Here is a 13274-nt window from a genome sequence, read left to right on the forward strand (position 1 = left end):
GGGAGCGTCTGCTTTGCAGCTTGTGGAACTGGAGGCAGGCTCCGGTTATCTCACGCAGTGTCGACCCCGAGGCCGCAGCCTCCGCCTGTCGCCGAGTGATCTGGGGACGGTGGTTTCGGCTCTGTGATGGGTGGGCCTGGGCGAAGGCTGGGGCTCGCTGGGAGGCGGCGACGCAGGCTTCCTCGGGGCTTGGCGGGTGAGCTCTAAAGGCACCCAGTGTTGCCCTTTAAACCTGGCCTCAGGCGGCGCAGTCACGGGCTCTATGAGCCACACAGGCCCGCCAGGGAAGCGGAGGAGGCGTCGGAAGCTGGGAGCACGTGGGAAGGACACTGCCCGTAGGCCCTACCAGCTGGGCCTCGCGCGCCGTGAACCGCGAGCCTCCAAGACTCTCCCAGCGCCCCAGGGCCCCTGGCGCTCTGGTAAAGGGCCGTGGTCAGCCCCTGGTGCACACGCATTGAAGCATCTGCCTGGTTTTGGTGTGCCACCCCCCCATCTGGAGACCGTCTTAGTCCCAGTGGGGCATGAGGCCAACTCTTCCCCCACCACTGGCTCTCACTTCCTTGGAAGCTGGTGAAACCATTCCTGAGGTTTTGGGGGATTCTGTGGTGTGAACTGGGCTCTTGATGTTCACAGTTCGCCATTCAGCGTTCTTGGTTCCAGTGAGTCAATGACGACTCTCCTGTCCTCCTTCAGGCTCCCAGAATTTTGTTAAGGTCTTCTCTGGGTCCTTCCAGTCCTCGAGGGCTTGTGCCTTTAAAAACAAAATCCCTTTGGGGCGCCTGGGTGGTTCCGGCTCAGGTCATGATCTTCAGCTCCTGAGATCGAGTCCCACATCGGGCTCCTTGCTCAGCGGGGAGCCTGCTTCTCCCTCTGCCTCTGTCTCCACTCGTGCTCTCTCTCTATCAAATAAATAAAATCTTTTTAAAAATCCCTTTATTGTGATTTTATTGTGGTTTGTGGAGTGAAAATAATGGGTGTTTTGAATTCCCCATCTTTTCCAGGAAGATTTAAAAATTTTAATAGAAAGTTACTTTTAAATAGGTAATACATGCATTTGGTGTACAATAGGAATGGCACTCGAGGACATGGTCACTTTAGGACTTCTGCCCTCCCTGCCCCTCAGGCCACCTCTGTCCTTCAGGTCTGGCTAGAGGTATCCTGTGCCCAAATCTACATGAATCCATGTGTGTGGATTGTAAAGTCCCCCTTTTTTTTTTTAAGGTTTTTAAATTTATTTTAGAGAGAGAACGCGTGAGTGGTGGGGACGAGCAGAGGGAGAGGGACACGCAGACTCTGCACTGAGTGCAGAGCTGGACATGGGGCTCAATCTCACGACCCTGAGATCATGACCCGAGCTGAAACCAAGAGTCGGACACTCAACCGACTGTGCCCCCCAGGCGCCCTATAAAGTCTGGTAGCATGCACGCCAAGTTTCATACCATGGTTTTTGTTTTTTGTTTCACTTAGGAACATACGGTGGAGCTAGGTTAGTGTTGACTCAGAGCTGCCATGTCCTTTTGAACAGTTGGGTGACACTCCACTGTCCGAATGCGCTGCTGGGTGTCTCATCAGGCCCTTGTTGATGGATACTTAGTTTTTCCTCCCACTTTTGTTATTTCATGTGTTTCTGTGCACCCGGGCAGGCAGATACATTTACCCACGACCAGAAAAATCCGTGAGGAAGGATAGTCACCGCAATATTGATTTTTTATCGCGTTATCGATAAACCCAGCGACGTGGAGTTGCTGGGATGTGTATGTTTGAATCTGGGCTCGAGGTCCTCCGCATGGGAGTCCGAAGAAGCTCTGCTGGAGCCGTGTTTGCGAGGCCCGTTTCCCGCCCTCTATCCGCACAGACTTGGGCCAGCCTCCCAGAGGCACAGGGCACCTCCGCGGACTTTGAATTTGCACTGTTCTTAGTTTGAGTGCAGCTGGGTGTCGTCTTCCTCTAAGGAAACCAGCCCTTTGTGATAGGTATGGCAAGCACACTTCTTGTTTTGTTTTATTTTGAACGTGTGAGGGTTTTTATGCACAAAGTTTTCATCTTTATAGAGTATTTGGTTTTTACATTCACGGCCCCTTGATGTCGTGGTAGGACAAGGAAGGCCTCGGGTGTCCCGAGATCGTAAGACATTTCCCAGCGCTTCTTCCATTGCTTTTATATTTAAGTCCAGAGGCACAGGTGACTTCATTCTCCCCAAACTAATTCTTGAACTATTGTTATCCCCGCAGATATGCAGTTCTGCCTTTATCACATACAGAATCCCTGTAAATACTGGTTTGGGTTTATTTCTGGGCTCTTTGTTCTGATCCCTTAATGTTTATTTGTTCCTGTGCCAGATTCATAATATTTTAATTCCTTTGTCCCTATAATGTATTCTCATATATGGCTTTTCTGAGTATTCACGCTGCCTCTGTCTGAGTCCATCCAGGTTGCCGTGACAGGGACACCACATGCTGGGTGGCTTATGAACAACAGACATTTCTTTCTCCTTGCTCTGGAGGCTCTGTCCGAGACGAAGGGCCTCTTGTGATGTCCACACACCGCAGCAGAGGCGAGGGCGCGCTCTGGGGTCTCAGTCATGAGGGCACTGATCCCATCCGGAGGGCCCCACCCATGACTGACTCGCCCCAAAGCCCCCTCCTAGCACTCCAACGGGGTTAGGGTTTAAGCAGGAGTTTTGGGGTGACACAAGCATTCAGCCTATAGCATTCCTGCAGTGGTTTCCGCCTCGTCCAGCACCAACCCAGACACAGGGCTGGGCTCTTTCCCGGATTCCCCCCGTGACAGGCTGCGTGCCAGTCACCACGAACTTAGGGGCTTAAAACAACACACACTGATGATCTCGAATGTCTGCGGATTGGAAGTCTGGGTCCTCTGGTGGCTACACTCGAGGCAGCACTGGGTTCTCCCCCGAGGCTCCACGGGGTGTCTGCTTCCGTGCATGCTATCAGGACGCCGCTGCTGGGGGCCACACCCCAAGGCCACACCAGGGAGCGTGCATGATCAGAGTTCGCTGACATATGGTGGCAATACTGGTGTGAGATTTTACGTCTCAGACCTACCTGGTGAGCATTGTGGAAGCTGAAAATTAGCACTGTTCTTATAACGTCTCCTGCTGCCTCCTCCCCGGGGAATTTCTCGCCGATGGCAGTTTCTTCAGAGGTGTGGAGCTTGAGGGGTGGTTTCCGCCTCTCCCTCGCCTTCTCTTCCTCTGTAGCTCACCTCTCTCTTCCCCTGTGGCTCCGTCTTCTGCATCCCTCCGGGGCCCTGCCCGTGTGTACTGGGGACGGGACTTAGATCTCTCCCTGAGGAACGGCTGTGGCCCTGAGAATAACCACTGGTGTTCACGGTCACTGGACCCCTGCTGCGTGCTCCTTCCTGTACCTCCTGCCTCAGGTAAAAGCTGCACTTGAGTAGCATCCGCCTGTTTGAGATGGGAGGGTCTCTTCCAGGAAGGTTCTGGCTCCCAGGTGTCATCCCAGAGCGAGCCCTTGGTAAGCAGTAGTCAGCCGCCTCCTCCACCCTCTGCCCCCTCAGGGCTTCTGCGCGCTGCCCAAGGCACCATGCACACGGAGCGGTCCCCTACCAGGCCCATCTCAGACCACGATACTCTGCCACCTCTCCAGAGACCCGGGTTGGACGAGTAGTCTTCCTTTCTGCATCGCAGAGAATGTTTGTGTTTGTCTCCGTGCCATGCAGACTGAATAAAGAATACAATGAACAGTGCCCATGCCCATGTGCTGCTCTCAGTATCAAGCCAACAGACTCACATAGTTCTTGTGTGGCACTTGCCACGAGAGCTACAAAGTCCAGGGAGCCCCACCCCGTCTGGAGGTGCGGTGCCCCCGGGAAGTCTTCCTGCAGAAGGAACACTCAAGTTGAATCTTGGTGGGTAAACTGGAGCGGGCAGAGGCAGGAGTCTGGGGGTGGGTAGTGGTTAGGAAAGAATGTGGCTTTGAAGTCGGGTCTTTGCAAGGCTTGGTTGCCCAGGTTCTAGGGGTGAAATAAAGCCCCCCGCAGCTGGGGAATGTGCATAGGTGGTCCTTCCCTGCGGGCGGAGGGGACATTCTCAGACAAGCACGATTTATTGGGTAACCTGATACCAGGGGTATGTTTTCGGTGGAAGGATGTGGCTGCTCAGACACCCTACAAAAGCCAGGGTTTGTAACTATCCAGTGGGGAGGTGACCTGTGAATGCCAGCATGGTGCTGCCCATGGTTTTACAACCAGCTCTGTGAGGGACATTCCTACCATCCTCACGTAAGGGCGCTGGCCACTGCTGACAACCTCCCCCCACATTGAGGGCAGGGGCCGGGGAGGCAGAAAGGAGTCCCGGATTGTCTACCCGAGTGTGACCTGTCCCTTTCCCTTCACACGGGCAGGAGGAAGTTGGGCAGTGTCAGCTCTGCCGCAGGGGCATGGCTGCAGGGGCCGGCCCCGCTGCGGTCAGCCTGCTTCTGTGGACAGCTGAGTATGGGACAGGGGAGTGTGGGAGAGGTGAGCAGATACCTTCCCCTTCAAGGCCTGAGCTCCCTATCCCCTCTCCTGGTGCTTAGACCACTCTGTGGAAAGGGCGGGGACCCCCCACTGATGGAGATGAAGTTTCTGCCACCACCTGCTGGAAGGGGGGCAAAGATGACGTTGGGCAACAGGGACAGAAGACAGTCCTCCTTTCTGCAGGTCTGGGCTTACAGATTAGGAAGTCACCCCAGGGACTCCGCAGGCCTCAGGGACCTCATGGACCCTGGAGGATGGTGGGAAGAATTCAGCATGACCCACTGATTTCCCACTGGGGCATTGGGGTGAAGCTGGTGCCCTTAACTAAGAAAAGGAAATCAGCTCACCTCTCCCTGGGGTGGCCTGGGGCCCTCGGGCCACCTCTTCTGGCCCTGAGCTGGAGAGTGGGGGCCTGCAGACATGCAGATGAACCTGCCTGGGGTGAGCAGTGGGGGGTCCTGGACATCACCCTGAGATGCGCCATCACATGGTCTTCAGTGGCGGGGCGGGGGGGGGGGGGGTGGGGAACGGGGGTTGAGGTGTGAGGAGTGGGTGGTGGAGGGCAATGGTGGTAGTCCTGGCTGCCTGTGCATGAAAATCTGTGGCTTCCTTCAGGTGCTTGGGGTCGTTGGGGTGGGGGTTAGGGAGGAGGAGGGGGCACAGGAGTAAGCTAGAGGTGCAGTGGGGAGAGGTCTGTCGGTGGGCAGATGGAGGGATGCTGAGGGGCAGGAAGCACAGCCGAGTGGGGGGTGGGGAGGCCCGATGCGGGGGCAGGGAGGGGGAGGCGGGAGGGGAGGGGGACAGGCCGGGTGCAGCGGTGGGGAGTGGGGGGTGGGGGTGGGTCGGCGCGGCGCGGGGGCGGGCGGAGGGCGGCGCCGCTGCAGTGCGGGACCCACTCGCCGGCCGTCCCCGCGTCCCCGCCGCGTGCCCGCGCAGCCGCTTCGGGCTTCGGGCGTGGCGCATCCAGGTACGCCGGGCTGGGATGGGGTCTGCGTCGGGATCCCTGGCCTGCGCGGGTGAGGGGCTGAGCTCGGCCGGCCCGGAGGCCCCGGAAATGTGGGCCTTTGGGCAGCCCCCGCCCCCTTGGCCGAACCTGGGCCCGCGGCGCAGTCGTGGAGAGGCGTGGGGGCCGGGGGCTCAGGGTCCGGAGGCGCCGGGGCCTGGGGAAGGGATGCAGGGGCCAAGGACGTGGGGCCTGGGGGAGGGACGCGGGGGCTGGGGGCGCAGAGGCCGGGGGCAGGGGACGCAAGGACTAGGGGCGCGGGCCCTGGGGAGGGGGCGCAGGGACCGCCGCGGGCACGGGGCCTGGGGAGGGGGCGCGGCCTTGGGGCCTTCCTGGCGGCCGAGAACCCGGGTCTGGGTCCCAGCGGTGGGGCGGCTGCGTGGCTCCCAGTTCCTGAGCCCGCATTGTGACTTAGCCCGGAGCACTGAGCTGAGAATGCCGGGCTGAGAATGTGCGGCCCTGCCATTGTTCTCCATGTAACATCCTTCCAGAAGGCCCCTCAGCTGGGATTCAACTGTTTGCCTTGTTTTCTTTCTGTTCCTGCCAAGCAGGCTACCCCAACCCTGTAACAGCACTCTCCATATACCTGGTTCACACAATTGTCCCTAAAAAGGGAGGAGGGATGGTGGCAAGTGAGACCACGTAAGTGCTGGGCTGGCCACTCAGGCCCTGGGGGCCCCCACTCTCCACCTTCAGATTTCTCAGAGAGGAGGGTTTGCTCAGCCATGTACAAGTCTGTTTGATCCTCCTCCATGCCCGCAAAGATCTGTAAGGTAAGGCTTTGCGGCTGTCATGTTAGCGGCTCATCCAGCCCCTCAGAAGGAAAGGCCTGTGACCATGGACCCTGAGACCTTGTCCCATCAGTCACAGGATGGGACTACAACGACACATTTTGGGGGCCTGTGGGGTGCCGCCCCAGGCTTCCTTCCCCAGCAACCCGTGATATGCATTTCCCCCACCAGGCAGCCAGAAGCGGGGTCACCATGGCATCCCCGTCGACCTACCAGGCGGAGGAGGACGAGAGTCTGAAGGGGTGTGAGCTCTACGTTCAGAAGCATGGCGTTCAGCAGGTCCTCAAGGACTGCATTGTGCACCTGTGCATCTCCAAGCCCGACAGGCCCATGAAGTTCCTGCGGGAGCACTTCGAGAAGCTGGAGAAGGTCAGTGACGACCACCCCCTGCTTTCCCCTGGGGCACACCTGTTCCCCGGGTCGTGCTGGCTCTTGCAGGGAGTGTAGGGAGAGCAGTCCTCCGCCGGGCCTGACCGTGCCTCACCCGTTCCAGGGCTCCTGGTCCCGGCCACAGACCCCCACTGGTGCGGGCTCTACCACTTGCAGAGCTTGGGGAAGAGCTGACTGTGAAGATAGCTTCTGGGCCCGCTGACAGTTTTCAACTCAGGGGACAGAGATGGGGACCGGGTGTAGTTACAGGTGCCACTGGCGTTTGGCATGGAAGAACATAGCTGTGATAGGCATGTGATGTAGGGCATTTGAGACCAGATTCCACGGTGGTCATCTGCGCCTCTGGGAGGAGGTGGGCATAGGCAGAGGAGAACGCCCCTCAGACTCGTGCAGTGTGGGGAAGCACATGTCCATCCACACCTCTCTTCTGAGGGGGGCCCCCCCAACTCATTCCTCTGTGAATGATGCCCCTCACCCCTTCCTGGTTCATCGGTGGGAGGACAGGCTCAGAGCAGGAGGGGTCCCTGAGCCCCTTGGCAACCTGTCCCTCCATGGTGGGCTCCTTCCTTCCTCCCTCTGGCTCCCGACCCTGAACACTCCCTGGGCGGCACCTAAGGCTCCTCTTCTGGGCCCCTTGCTCACAACTTCACTGTTCCTGTCCTGGTCTCAGGGGTGAATGGAACCCCAGGTCAGGCTCAGATCTGAGTCCCTCTGAGTCCCCACCCATCAGTGTTTCACTTTCAGTGGGGGCCTCCTGTGGACACAGAGCTCCAACCCAAAGGGGTGAATTTCTTTCCTTTAAAACAATCTATTAAAAAAACATTTTCAAGTATGAGTGCACGGCTTTTAAAGAAAGTTTGGAAAGTTCAGAGATAGAAGGGGTCACAGTCGTATGTGGTCTCCTCCGTGCACTTTTCATTTGCTCCGCATTCTTCACAGACCTCACTCAGGTGGGTGCGCACTGCTGGGTTGAGTAGACATGCTGATATTTTCTCAATGTTTCCCTTGCGATTGGATAGTTGAGTCGTTTCCAGCTTTGTTTAACGTTAAAAATAATGCCACGCTAACACATTCACATGTAGACTCTTTTCCTGTGTGTGGCATTGTCTTCAGACGCGGGATTACTGAAACTCCCGATGGCAATACCGGGTGGAAGTGATCTCGTTTGCATCCTTGTACACTCCCCCCACGGGGTTTGGTTGTTGGTTTGCCCACACTAGCCAGCTTGGGCTGTTTTAATTTGGAAAGCTGTTTTTTTTCAGAGGATGGATGAAGATGGTCATGTAGCCTTCATCTGTTTTCCTTCGGTCACGTTTGAGGCCATGGTTGAGGAGAGGCCTTCTGCAGGGGACTTGTGGGATGGGCTGTTTCCTGCGTGTTGGGAGAATCAGGCAGGGGACAGTCCATCCTCCCCCGTCTCAAACCCTCACTCTGTCAGGGCCCCAGTTACTTCCCGTGGTTTGCTCACAAGTGATGCCCTCCAGGTGACGTGTCTCGGGGGTGGTCCTGATGGGGGTGGCTGGAGTCGGGGAACCCACTCGACGGCTGAGGCAGCAGAGTGAGACCCAAGCAGAGGTACTCAACCAGGGACATTTTCCCCCAGGGGACCTGTGGCAATGGCTGCAGACAGTTAGTCGAGCATCTAGGGTTAATGGAGCGGGAGCAACATGGCCAGCTCGGACCATTCATTTTGGTGGGGTGTTCAGGGCTTGCTGGTGGAGTGAGGAAAGAGGCAGCAAGCATAACTCCTGGGGCTTGGTCTGGACCCCTGAGTGAATGGGGAGAGTAGGAGCAGATGGGCGGGGAGGGGGTCCTGCAGGCTGCGAGTCCACACTCAAGCGTCTGGTGGTTTGCCGTCAGCCTTTGGTGTTCCCTGGCTCGTAGGACCTTGGTCCTGACCTCTGCCTTCATCCTCACGTGGCCTCCTTCCTTAACAGGAGGCTGCGTCACATTGCGTTAGGGCCCACCCCAATGACCTCATTATAACTTGATTACGTTGGCAAAGACTGTCACCAATAAGCTCAGAGTCTGAGGTCCTGAGGTTGGGAACCCAACACGTGAACTTTCAGGGGACACAACTCAACCACAAACAGCCACTTTCTCAGGGGCGGGTAGGGCGGCTTTAGGTAGGCCTACCCACGTCGGCAATCCAGTGGTGAGTAGGAAAGCAGGTTACAAGACTTGGCTGTGGGGGCGCCTGGGTGGCTCAGTCGGTAAAGCGTCTGCCTTCGGCTCAGGTCATGATCCCAGGGTCCTGGAATCGAGTCCCACGTCGGGCTCCCTGCTCCGCGGGAAGTCTGCTTCTCCCTCTGCCTGCTGCTCCCCACTCGGGCTCTCTTCTCTCTCTCTCTTAAATAAATACATAAAATATTAAAAAAAAAAAAAAAAAAAAGCCTTGGCCGTAGAGTATAGTTCCATTCTTGTGAGAGGCCTCGCCAGCCACGGAGTATCTGTCCGCGCAGGAGTGCTCTGAAGTGGATGGCGGGCGCTGAGAGAAGCATGCGCCCAGCGGCAAGACTACGGATTATCTCTGTAACAGACAGATCTGAGCCCCCCAGAATATAAAGCCCCTGAAAGCCACGGGCGTCCGGGCCACGCTGGCTTGCCCCGCGAGCTGCCGTGGAGTGTTTGTAATAGGGGAGCAGGAGGGCTCTTTGGCTCGGGATGTGGCGGAGCCCCGGGTCTTGGGCCCCAGGAGCCTGTGGTCCAGGGGAGGGCAGAGTCCCAGGCAGCACCCCTGCCCCCCCATGAGGCCGGCCTGAGTGGACAGGAAGCCCGGGGAGGGAGACTTCTCATCATGTGTGACAAGCAGGAAGCATGTGTGTGGGGCCCCCGATAAAGCCCCGGGAGGGTGTCGCTGGGTCGGCACAGACCAGCGGGGATGGCCCAGCTCTCGGGGTGCTGTCCGGGCAGGCCAAGCCCAGCCGCCAGCCCTCAGGCCTCGGTGAGTGCAGTTTAAGAAGGTCGTTGTTCTCAGGTCCAGTCGTGAGGGGGTAGAGTAGTCCTTATCCACTGGCCAAGCACAGCCCGAAGCTTCTCCATGGTGGGATCTTGCAGAAGCTCGTGGAGCGGTAGAATCGTTGGTCCTTGTAGGGATGCTTTAGAGGCTGTAAGGAAAGCGCCCGGCCTCCTCCATCCGCGTACCCACCTGCGTTTCTCTGGGACCCTCTTCAGCACGCACACGCGTGTGGATGTGGGTGGGGTGGCACATGTGCATTTTTAGTTTGACTTTTCTTCCTAGTATCTTTTGTGTAAAATCTGTACAGCATAAAATTTACCATTTTGGCCGTTTTAAAGTGTCTGTTTTGGTGACATCCAGCGCACCCTATTCTGTGTTCTCCTCAGTAGCATTTTTATGGTGTCTGTGGCCATGAAACCATGTGATGTGGCAGTTTTTACTTTATTTGTATTGTTTTGTATTTGATGGTTTTCAGTTTTTTTGTTTTCTTCAGAAAAGACCTTTATGCCCAGGAAATGATTTGAAGAAGACAGAGCGTGCACGCAGTCGGGGTGCGCGCGCTGGGGTCAGAGTGTGGCTTGTTTTCATAGCTCTAGAACCACTTTACTCCCAAGGATGGAATGAGTTTACGGTTCCCCTGACACGCGTGAACAGTGCTGTTTTCCCAACTCCGCGTCAACATCAGCTTCTCTACAGTTGTTCTTGTGCTAATTGGCGGATATGGACACCTCCCTGCCGAGCTGGGTGCTCCTTCCCTCCTGATGGCCTGGCGCCTTCCCTGGTCACTGGCTCCGTGGGGTCACACGAGGGTCTGGGCTAAGGCTTTGGTCTTTAGTAAAGATGGAAGTTACATTGTGTGTCAATTTTGGAACGAGCAGACACATCTGGGAAGAGAACCGGGACCACTCCCCTCTCCCGTTAAAGTTCTTCTTTGAATTTCAATACCCTGAACGTGTGCTCTGTGGTATGCAACTGCGTGGGTTCTGACGGAGGTGTCCAGTTGTCTGCCTGCCACCGTCCCCGAGATCCAGATCTGTTGAGGTGCCATCCGCTCCCTCCTGCCCTTGCTGGCCAGACCGTCCCGCCCCCCTATCCCCTGGCAACCGCTGAAGTGTGCAGCTCAGCATCTTCCAGAATGTGCCACCAGTGGAGGCCTACAGCAGGTAGCCTTTGAGTCCGGCTTCTGTCACTTCCGAGGGCACCGAGATTCGTGCTGGTTTTGTGCGTGTCACGAGCCTTGTTTTGCTGAGTCCATGGATCACAGTCTGCTCATCCTTTGGCCAGTTGAGGGACATCTGGATCACTTCCAGTTTTTGGCAATGACAAAGCCGCTGTAGGCATGTATTTGTCTTACAGATTTCTGTGTGAATGTAGATTTTTATTTAACTTGAGAAAGTATCTGGGTCGTATGGTAAGCACATGTTTGACTTGGTAACAAAGTGCCCAGCTACACCGTCTTGCATTCCAACCAGCTGTGGTTCTTGGCCCTAAGATTGCCAGCACTCGATACTGTTAGCTTTCAAAAATTTGAGCCATTCTGATGGGTACTTACTGGCCCTTCCGCTGGGTTTCTTCCTCGTTTCCTTTTGACTGATGACACGGAGCATCTTTTCGTGCACTTACTTGCCATTGGCACGTCTCCTTGATGAGGTGCCTGCTGAGGTCTTTTGTCCGTGTTTCTTACTAGGCTCTTCTTTACCGTTGGGCTCGGAAGTGCTTTATGTATTCAACTCGTACCCTCACGTACGCAGACGTGAGTCCTGGGTAGTTCCTGCTTTTCAAACACCTTCTTCCAGTCCATCCAGGGTCTTCTGCTCATTTGCTTGCTACTGTCTTTCACAGAGCAAAAGTTTCCCCTTTTGAAGGCGGGTTTATCAATGCATATGTTTATTAATGAATTGTGTTTTGTATGGAAGTTTGTATGGAGGGGTTCTGCACTGACTTTGGGTGCTCCTCTGTCGTTCATCAGCTGACTGTATGTGCCTGGGGGCACCTCACGGTCTGGCTCACTCTGTTTTCATGCGTTGCTCTTCTTCAAAATTGCTTCCTCTACTCTGGTGCCTTTGCCTTTCTGGGTATATTTTAGTGATCTCGCTGACATGGACCAAAAAATCCTCTTGGAATGTTGAGTGGGCTTACACTGAACACACAAATCAGTTTGAGGAGAATGGAGAACAATCTTGAATCTTCCAGTTCATGAACACAGAGTAGCTCTTCATTTACCTAGGTCTGTGGTTTCTCCTGTCTATGAGAGAAAGACTTTTATTTTCAGGGACGCCTGGGTGGCTCAGTCTGTTCAGCATTTGCCTTCAGCTCAGGTTGTGGTCTCAAGGGTCTCAGGATCATGGGATTGAGCCCCGTGTTGAGCCCCACGTTGAGCCGCGCATTGCGCTCCACAGTCAACAGGGAGTCTGCTTCTCCTTTTCCCTCTGCATCCCCACCCCCACTCATGCGTGCCCTCTCTCTCTTTATCTCTCTCAAATAAATAAATAAAATTTTTAAGAAAAACAGAAAAACTTCTATTTTCAATATACAGATCCTTTATATGTTTTGGTCAATTTGCTCCTATTTCATTTTTATTGTATTTTCAGCAGTACTCCTTTGTAATTGATAGGCTTTACTTTTGTTTTTTGAAGATTTATGTATTTATTTGAAAGAGAATGCACGTGTGGCAGTGGGGGAGGGGCAGAGGGAGAGGAAGAATCTCAGGCAGACTCCTCACTGGGCACGGGGCTCGATGAGGGGCTTGATCCTGAGACCTTGAGATCATGCCTGAGCCGAAACCAAGAGTTGGTCACTTAACCAGTTGACTCTGCCACCCAGGCACCCCGATAAGGTTTGCTTTTTTAGAGCAGTTTTAGGTTCACAGAAAAATTGAGCACAAAGTACAGAGTTCCCACGTCCCCCTCCCCAGCCTGAGCCCCTCCCCGTGCACACGGCCCCCCTGTTTAGTAACGCTGCACCTGCTGAGTGCTTGTCACACCTGGTGAGAGACGCCATCGTTAGCTGAGGCCCAGAGTTTACATCAGGGTCACTCCTTGGGCCCACAGTTCTGCCTTCTCCAGAATCCCACAGTACGGAGGCTTCGCAGACTGGCTTCTGTCACTTAGGAACTGCGCCCAGGGACACTCCAGGCGGGGCCTGCTTCCTTTCGGACATCTCCCTCCTCTTCAGGCAGAGAGGATCAGAAACTTCCAAAGTGGGGATTTCTTATTTTTCTTACATTTGTTTTTATTTCCAGAATGATTTTATAACTTACATCAGTAGTAGAAAATAACCTTTATGGAGAAACTCCTTGCCGATAGAACTCTAAACTGCTTTCCCCCTTTTTCATGCGTGTTTGTGTGCATCACAGTTTATGTGCACTTGTGAGTTAGGTGTGAACTCAGTTTTGTGCCCTCGCCTTCCCTGCCCACCAAGCAGCACAGGTGTGGTCACGTGGAAGATGCTTCTGCAGACCGGGAATAGAAGGCCTGCCATTGGCACCGTGTCCGGGCGCTCTCAGGGACACAGCCATGTGGACCCGTGCAGACCCAGGATCTGTGAGAAGAACCGCAAGCCCGAAGCCGAAGGAAGGGCTGCCGCTTCTCCGACTGGTGGACCGTCACACGGTGCCGCTGGGTCAAGTGAA

The 13274-nt window shown here is 55.4% G+C and overlaps 1 protein-coding gene across 4 annotated transcripts in view; it reads left to right on the plus strand.

Moving 5' to 3' along the window:
• PRKAR1B (protein kinase cAMP-dependent type I regulatory subunit beta) overlaps nucleotides 1-13274 on the plus strand; it is an 88963-nt gene that overhangs the window by 7771 nt on the left and 67918 nt on the right. For all 4 annotated transcript variants that reach the window (XM_054507754.2, XM_054507755.2, XM_045875959.3 and 1 more), the window contains one exon: nucleotides 6466-6663. In XM_054507754.2, coding sequence (XP_054363729.1) covers nucleotides 6487-6663 — 177 coding nt within the window. In that variant the 5' untranslated portion in view covers nucleotides 6466-6486. The remainder of the gene's footprint in view (nucleotides 1-6465; nucleotides 6664-13274) is intronic.

The sequence above is a fragment of the Mirounga angustirostris genome, unplaced genomic scaffold, assembly GCF_029215605.1.
Source record: "Mirounga angustirostris isolate CCGP_5_RB_7025 unplaced genomic scaffold, mMirAng1.0.hap1 SCAF_5, whole genome shotgun sequence".
NCBI classification, from domain to species: domain Eukaryota; kingdom Metazoa; phylum Chordata; class Mammalia; order Carnivora; family Phocidae; genus Mirounga; species Mirounga angustirostris.